Source organism: Aphelocoma coerulescens, chromosome 4 (assembly GCF_041296385.1).
Source record: "Aphelocoma coerulescens isolate FSJ_1873_10779 chromosome 4, UR_Acoe_1.0, whole genome shotgun sequence".
In the NCBI taxonomy this organism is placed as follows: Eukaryota; Metazoa; Chordata; class Aves; order Passeriformes; family Corvidae; genus Aphelocoma; species Aphelocoma coerulescens.
The window spans coordinates 39,776,483-39,785,389 of NC_091017.1; the positions used below are offsets into that span (position 1 = coordinate 39,776,483).

The window sequence follows — 8,907 nt, forward strand, 5'->3', positions numbered from 1 at the left end:
CGTAGCTGATCTAGAAAAAGTCTTTCACCTGAAGCTGCCAGATGACCATCATTTTACAAGTGGGACATATTTCCTTACAGTTAGAATCATCCATCTTGCCTGCTGCAGAGCAGCCATGCCTGCACAATGGAAACCGCGGCCGGGTTACCTCTGGTACCAAGGCTTTGCAAGCAGTGCTGCATGGCACTGTCCCACGTCTTCTGCAGTGCCTCGTTGTGCAGGCTGGATGTAGGCTTCTGAAACTACAACTTAATTCTTAAGAAACTGAAAATTTGGCTTGTAATTTCTATACTAAAATATGAGGCTATAATCTGCGAGAGATGGGCAGGGGAACGGGAATTGCCATTTTCTGTGGTTGAATGGCTACAACTTTCCCTTAAGCTCCTGTCCTCTGTAGCAAGCAGAGGGAAAGAATGTAGACAGTTCATTAAACATTTTCTCCTTTGCAGCTGTTTGGTATCTGAGGCAGGGAGATGTTCCTAATATTGGCAAGAGTCCAGTCAAACAAAAAATAAACCTAAAACAATCCCCTCTTCTCTCAACAAAAGAAAAGGAAATAAATGAAATTCAGAATAGGGAGAAAAAACAGTATATTAGAATAGCAATGAGAAATAACTGCTTGAACTATCTTATTTGCCAATGTTTTATCATGTGCTCCTATTTGTTCTTTAAAAGCTAAAAAAGTTTGAAATTTCAGATTGAACAGATCATGCACAATGGATTACTTACATAGTTTGTATTTCCTGGTTTTATTCCTTCATTTCCCTGTTAAGAAAAAAAACACCCTTTTTCAAAAGTAAGGATTTGGTCATTACCATTATTAACTCTTAGCTGAAATGTGACTCCTCACAATGTAATACTGCAATTGGTCTTGTTTAGTGTGGGTGGAGTCTGTGACACTGAAGTCAAATTCAAAGTGTCTCTTCACCAAAGCTTGGAAAGATTTGAATCTCACTGTTTGTTTCAGGTTACTCTAAAATGATCAATCAATATTATCTGCATATTTTTAAATGCAAATTAAATTATCTGTGCATTTATTTATAAAAATTACATCTAAACTTGTGAGTCTCAGTATTTTGTTCAAGCTCGTTTGCACTTGATGTTTTTATGGGTGCTTTAAGAGATGATTTGTTCTTGATGAGAAACCAAAACTAAATTATTGTGTTTGCATTGAAATCTTTGTACCTGTAAAGTAAAAAAGCCTCCACTCACCTTTTAGAAACATGACAAACAATGCATTTTTCCCCTTAAGTACAATTTCCATCTATTGTTGCTTGGATTCTAACAAGACTTTTATTTATTTGTTGGACAGCTTATTCACCTATACACTAAAGCTAATTCATATTTCAATTCTGAACACTTTGAGCAGTTATAAACAAGCTCTAAAGCCCCACATCCATTTTGCAACTGTGTACAAATAGGGATTTATGCTAAAATAATGATTTTGACAAAAGGCAGGGATCTCCAGCTAAAGGCTTGCCTCATGAGCAGGTTTTCAGCTACAAGACTTTCTCTGGTAGCAGCAGCTTTCTCCCAGCCACACTCTTTTGCAGAGAAAGGCCCGTTCATGGACTACACAGCAAACAAGGTAGCAAGCTTGGCAGTGGTATTTAGTATTGAGCTGGCTCTCCAGGTGCCACGTTATGGTTAAAGATGACACTACTGTGAAACAAAAGAGTTTTGCACTCAGCCGCTGACTGTGTGTGTGCTGGACCTGATCCTCCCCTATCACTTGCAAATGGTGTCATTAACTCATGTGGAAATGTCACCACTGAAATGTGGGTACCCTTACAGCAACTGTCTTGCTGGCCACAGGAACCTTTCAAGTGCCTGCCCAAAGACTGTCATACTGCTTAAGCCACATTCCTTCTAGCTTTGGTGTTCCCTGTCTTTGTCTTTCACTTGAAAATTATGAACTATGTTCAAGTCTCCCTAGTTATAAAACAGAATTTAATAACAAATACTCAGAATGATGGATTTATGTTCCTACAGGGTAGTACTTCGCTTTCAGCTTTTTTGACTACCCTCCTTGTGGCATTAAAATGCGCTCACCCTGAATAAGACTGGGCATCTATGAAAAGAAAACACAAATTTGCACTGAATAAGCTTTACCATCTTTTTTTCCCCTCCATTTAGAGTGTGGTGGTCGGTTGAAAGCTGAACTCAAGCCCAAGGACCTGTACTCTCACGCTCAGTTTGGTGATAACAACTACCCGGTTCAGGCGGACTGCGACTGGCTCCTGGTGGCCGAGCGCGGCTCTCGCGTCGAGTTAATGTTCCAGACTTTCGAGGTTGAGGAGGAGGCAGACTGTGGCTATGATTACGTGGAGCTTTTTGATGGTCATGATAAGACAGCTGTGAGACTCGGTCGATTTTGTGGATCTGGGGTAAGTAAATAGGTATAAAACTGGGGTTTTTTTGTTTCTGCAAAAAGAATAAGAAAGGCAGAGCACAGGAAGGTAAGGATCATGAGGTTTAGTTACTACACCTTGTAGTGAAGATACCAGATTGTCTACTTCAGATTTTAACGTATAAATTTGCAGGCTTGTAGTACAATAACTCCCTTGAAATACTTTAATCAGTAAATATTCTTACCTATTTTTTGACCAAAGTATTGTAATGTTATGTTAATCTTTAAGTAGCTGGTAGTGGCGTGTTTATCAGCACACAAAAAAGTTAGTAGCTTTTTCCTTACGTAGAGGGAAGTGCAGCAGTGTTGAAAATTATTACATTAAAATTCTTTGAGTTGGAAAGAAGCTACATTTTACAGTAAGAGGGGCAGCTGGGAGATATTTATAGTGTGCTCATTGACTTCTTAAGTCTGATTTTAGGAAAAAATGGGTCCTAACCTGAGTGATTAATATGGGCCTTAAGAAAACCCTGAAATCCTATATGCATTCTGACACATTTTAACTGTGAGACATGGAGGAAATTGGCCAGATGACACACTGAAAATGCTGTATCCTATTTCTCATTTTAGACTTGCATTGGTCTGCTGGCTGCCTGCCTTGTGAAAACCAGTGCAATGATCCCACAAGTCCTTATCAATTCTTTATATGTGCGCCAGGGCAAGCACACTTTCATACATACACTCTTTGCCTAGGTAAAGGGCTTCAAAGACTCTACATGAGATGACAGGAGCTCTTAAGTAATTATGTGTCACTTTTTTGAGCCACTGTGCTGGATCAAACATCTTAGTCATTCAGACAAGTCACCTGTAAACTGCGTTAAATCCTTTTAGCGAATTTTTGAACACTAATTAATGATGCACAAAAGGTGCTTCCATTTGAACTGTTGGGGATGTATTCAAAAGGAAATGCTAACAACTGAGCCTAAAATCTACTAATTTACACAAAACAATATTTTCTTTGCAAGTTACTGTTTTATTTTACAAGTAGAAGTGCAGCGAACAAGAAAATGGGCTGAATTATTTTCCTATTTTTGGGGTTCGGGGTGGAATGGTTGAGTACTGGCAGTGGCAGTTTGGTTCTGGTAAGATGTAAATGAATGGCTTCAGATGCCACATAGGAAAGATACAATTAAATAGAAAAGCTATTGAAAATAAAAAGCAAAATGATCCAAGCTGGAGTGGGAAAAAGACACTGTTAGTATCTATTAACAACTTCTCAACTTTAGAAAGAGGATTTGGTAGTTCAGCTGGTATTTCTGATCGATGTGCTTCAGTAATAAAACAGTACATTGTGAGGGCTATGAAGAATGAGATAGAAAATAGGTATTGACCTCTGTTTACCTAAATTTAGAATATTGTACGTGGTCCTGCCCTGTCTTACTCCAGCTGAACTAGAGAGAAACTAGGAGTTTAGGTTATTTCCTCAGTCTGCCTCAAAAATTCTTAGCCTGTAATTGAAAGCTGAATGAGATAGAACTATTCTGTCTGATGATGTCAGACAACATCATATGAGACACAGTGGAATTACATGATGAGGCATAGCAGAAGAAGAGAAATATTTGTAAGGAAAAAAATAGTGAAGGAATACACAGAGTAGGCAAATAATTTTTTTCTCTTTATTGATTTATTTTAGCCACCGGAAGAAATTTATTCAGCAGGGGAATCTCTTTTACTTCACTTTCACACTGATGATACAATCAACAAGAAAGGATTTCATATACGATACAGAAGTATAAAATATCCAGATAGCATGCACACCAAAAAATAACACAAGAACCTCTATGCCAGAAAAGGAGAGTGAGAAAGAATGCACAGTGAAAAGGAAGGAAGGCGTGTCATTTTTTTTTTAAACTGAAGTTATTAGCACAAATGTTTATTATAAGTTCAGTGGAAACGCCGACTTATAAGACTAGAGACTGAAATAAAATAAAAGAAGAAAATCACCTACCCCAGTGGAATAGTCAAGATGATGATGTGCAGGCTCCATACTTGACTGTCTCTGCAGAGCTTGTGAAAGGACTTTGCATGCAGGGAGAATATAAAAGCTTTTGTTCATGGTCCAGTATTTGCTAGAGCTGCGTGTGGATTCGATCAGTTTCATTCAGGGGAAGTCACCCCATAGACCGTTCTTCCTACTGACAATTGTATGGTGTCTAGGAGGAAAAGAAGCTCTTTTAGGTCACACACTCAAAATACTGTTCTTCTACCCAGTTGCTTTGACTTTGAATCCTGCATACGTCGTGTACAAGGACTTGAAAGAAGATATGGAATGGGAAGACCTTCCTGCATTGTTCTGTATTTTTTACAAATTCATCTGTCATATCAGGTTATCAGTGTTTTGAAACTGGAAAATCTTACTTCTGAAACATAACTGATCTATAGAGTATTTTGTTTTACTAATGACTGAGAAGTCTGAACTGTTACATCAGTCATCACTAGTTGACTGAATTTGAATGGTGTAAGCATCTGAAAATGTTTGGTTTACTGGTTAAGTAAGCTATCTCTGATGATGTGCTCTTATTTTGCACTGAATATAGAAAGAGACTGAGATGAAAACCTGTCCTGAATCAAAATCAGTATCCATGAGAAAGAGAAATGGTCAAGGATCATCTGAATATCCCCCTACTGAATTTGTTTTCAGCAGTACATTTGAAACCACTACTAAGCTTTATTTCTTTGGACCTTTTTGTGAATGAGCTGTTTGCCTGATTTAGTTACTCAGAAATGAAGCTGCAGTAGTGTCCAAAAGAAAAGTTTCCTGAAGAGGTTTTTGTTAGGGTTTTTTTTTTTTTTTTTCTATGAGTAAGAATATCCATGATGGTGAAAAAAGCAAAACAACAGACCCAGGATTTTTTTGATATCAAGTGTGAATTCCTATGGTGCTATTCCATGAACATTAAAAAAACCAAACAAACCGAGAAGTTTTAGACTTTTGAGCCAACAGTTTGCAGATCATGAATGTCTCACTATACCTGGCTGCATCTGGAGAAGGAAGGCTTCATTGCTCCGATGGAAAGTGGGTTGCAATGGCAGTGCTATTCCTGTGGAACAACTACTATTATTGCCTTAGAATCCTCACACACAATCAGACAGATCTTCCTGTAGATACACTTCTAATTTGATAAATAATTTGACAACTCAAGCATCTTAGCATACACTAACAAAAGGATCTTCAAGCAAAAGCCCCATCTGCAGAGAGAGATCTTCTGCTGTAAATACAGTGACCTGCTTTTGATGTAGAGATATGTTACATTTAGAACTGAGATACTCTATGTGCTTTAGGCCATACATGGCTTTAGTCATAATGTATATGCATTATGTAAGTATTGTATGAATGAGTGCTCCAGGAGAGTGAGAGGTATTGTGTGGGTGAATATGGAATTGTTTCTTTATGTGCCAAGTTCTATCAGGACCCTGTTTGACTGTAGCAACTTTTCTTTAAAGGCTTCATAGACAGATAACAAGGACTTCTAGTTTGCAAGAATCAAGTTTAAATGAAGTATTATGTTTCACTTACAAGAAATATTATTTTGATATCCTTTGATGTAAGTTGCTACTCAGATTAGCTTAGTTTTTGTTTCCTTCTATGGACATACATTGGCACTAATAAATCTGACCTTTTTTATAAAAATAAAAACCGAATGTCTGTATAGGTGTCTTTGGTTGTTTTAGCAGCCCTGTTACTGCTCATACATATTTTTCTTTTTAGACTGATGTGTGTGAATTTCAAAAACTTAATAATTTCTGTATTTTTATAATGCTGCTACACTGTCTTTTTGGCTCATTTTTCAGGTTGTTTGATCAAGAAATGAACTACAGACATTTTCTCCAAGATATTTTACTACAGAATTCAGCCAGAGATATTGCTAAAGTTAAAAAAATAAAACGTGTATTCTTAATGTTGTTACATAATTTATCAGCTGGGTGGAATTCCAGTGCTTGAATTTCTGAAAGGAAAAGCAAGCAGCAGGAGTGTCTCCCTGGCAAGGTTAATCAAAAGGAGCTGGGAAAGTCTGAGGCTGAGATCAAATGCAAGTTTCCATGCTATCTTATTTTCCACTTTTCTGTTCCAGTCTCCCCTTAGTATTATCTCTCTCTGTTTGCTAAAGCTTTCCTTTTGTCTAAATTAGGCTTTCTTATTCTTCTCAAGATTTCCCTAATAACCACAGGGTTGAGCCAAGTTCATTATTTTTTGGAAAGGTTTTTCTTGTTGTTGTTGATTCATACAGGCCCCTGTATAAATCCTGCTGTCCTATGTTGAATAGCGCAGCTGGAATGGACGGAGAGGAGGTTGGACTGGGGGCAACACTTTATGGTGTATTTCCAAAACTCTGTGGAAGGTTCTTCTTTATGGTCATATCAAAAAATTGCTTTTGAGCACAGCATTTCTGGGATTGTTTCATATGGAATATGTAGAAGTCAGAAGAGAGTAGTTGCCATAACTTTGAATGCAAAATTTGATTTTATTTCTCTGATTGCTTATTCCATTGTAGATCTCATATGCTTCAGAGTGGTGAAAATGCAGAAGGTGTTCTTAATGATTATCTTGATGATAAATGGACCATATGGGTTGTATCTTCTCATTGGCCGTGATCCTAGTCAGTGCCTCGTGGTGCTATCAGATGCTATTAAAAACATAAGCTATTTACAAGTCTTAGGAGGTTTTCCCTGATGTAATGAAAAATGAACTCTTCCCTTAGGGGAAGCATGCCTTATGAATAGCCTAACAATCAGAAAATAATGAAAAAAGAATTTATTTTGATATTTGAAATTGTGAAAAGGAGTGTGTGTTATCCACATGTGCAGTTCCAGCTTTGAGATCTAGTTACAGTGCATTTACTGGCAACATTCCCATCAGGATGAAGATGATACTCACTTGTTCTGCTTCCTATTTGAAAAATTTTTTTGACTGTGGCAAAGTTAATGGATTTAAATTACTTTTCCTGGAGCATATAGTAAAGTTTTCTCAACTACATCAAGAGCTTCTGATTTGATGAGTTTTATTCTTTAATGTTGTTAAATTCAGCGTAAAGTGTTATTTTGATGGAATAGGCTGGTTCTGCATGGCTGACAGCTCTTGGAGAATTTAAGTCTGTGGCAGACCAAATACTGAGATCCTTGATATCCTGTTATCATGCTCAGATAATCAGATAAGAGGGAAGGTATGTTTGTGAGAGGCCTTTCTTGTGTCCTTAAAAGAAAAATAAACCTCAAACAAACAAAAGAGGAAAAAAAAGTAAAAACAGAATAAAAGTCGTCAGTGAAAGCAGTTAAAATGGTTGCCTTATGTACAAGCTGTGGAGGTCAAGCTGAAGTGAATAAAGCAAGGCAGGTGCACACACAGCAAATGTTCTGTTCTTTGCTGGCCTTTTATTATAGTCAACAACATATTTGAGTAATATTGCCTTTCTGTGAGACAGTGAGTTGACCTAAGCATGGGTGAGAGCCAAATCAGATCCTTAACACAATATTGCAGAGTTACTTTTTCATTTAAAGCAGATTGCTTTTGAACCACTGTAAAAATTAAATTATTGGATGGAAGCTTTATCCACCTGGGGAATAGGGTTGCAATTTTGCTATGCTGCTGGGGTGTAAGTGGCACACCTAATTTGTTCTAACAGAGGAAATTGTTGTTGACCTCACAGGCTGTGTGTGTGTTGCACTAACTGTGTGCAGCACCGCCACAGAGAGTGGCCACCGTCAAGGCTCACTGGAACTTTTATAATTAAATGGTTCTGTTCTGCCAAAATTTACAGATCTCAGACTTTAGGGACCTGATATGTGTATGCAATTTCAGGAAAGTATTCAATCTTAAAGTAGACCTGGCCAGTAACCAGAGGAGAATTTTGCTTTTACTTCAGGCCTTAAATTGGGTCCAAATGAGTAATAGGAGGGGATGGGTTATATCACATTAACGTATGTGATCATGCAGATTGGCAGAACCTTACCAAAGGCCTTGCTCTTATTTTGATTTTATCATTGCTGATTATGATTCGATTATTAATTGGTCAGTCAAGAAAAGAAAGAGGAGCCAGAACAAATAAAATGCCTGAAAAAGCAAAATATAAAGCTATCACAGACACAACTACATTACATTATAAAGAAAAAAGGAGTCTCCAAAGTCAGCGCTGTTGCTGATACATTATTTTTTCAATGCATCCTTCGTATTCTTTAAAACTGCTTTATGCTGCATTGCTTTCACTTACCTAGGGAACGGTTAGGTTATTAATTGCAGTGGTTAGTGAATTTTTCAAACAGAGAACTGAAGACAACCTAAGAAATTACTTGCTTTGGTTCCTAATCACGTATACCTAGAGTAACTATCCATTTGTGAGAGAGAGGAACACTGGGCTATAGCTCTTACAGGTTGAGTTTTTTCTCCCTCTAGCGCTATCAAGTCTTGCTGCTCTAACCTGAATATTTGGGACAACATTTTAATGTTATTCTGCTTGATCTAGTTCAATTAATCAAAATAATAGGCAGCTGCTTAATATTGT

General features: G+C 37.5%; 1 protein-coding gene across 35 annotated transcripts in view; it reads left to right on the top strand.

Moving 5' to 3' along the window:
• The window catches only part of TLL1 (tolloid like 1), a 262,440-nt gene extending 255,068 nt beyond the window's left edge, over positions 1–7,372 (top strand). For all 35 annotated transcript variants that reach the window (XM_069013647.1, XM_069013646.1, XM_069013653.1 and 32 more), the window contains 2 exons: positions 2,137–2,387; positions 4,044–7,372. In XM_069013647.1, the coding sequence (XP_068869748.1) occupies positions 2,137–2,387; positions 4,044–4,178 (386 nt within the window). In that variant the 3' untranslated portion in view covers positions 4,179–7,372. The remainder of the gene's footprint in view (positions 1–2,136; positions 2,388–4,043) is intronic.
• The last annotated feature ends 1,535 nt before the right edge of the window (positions 7,373–8,907 follow it).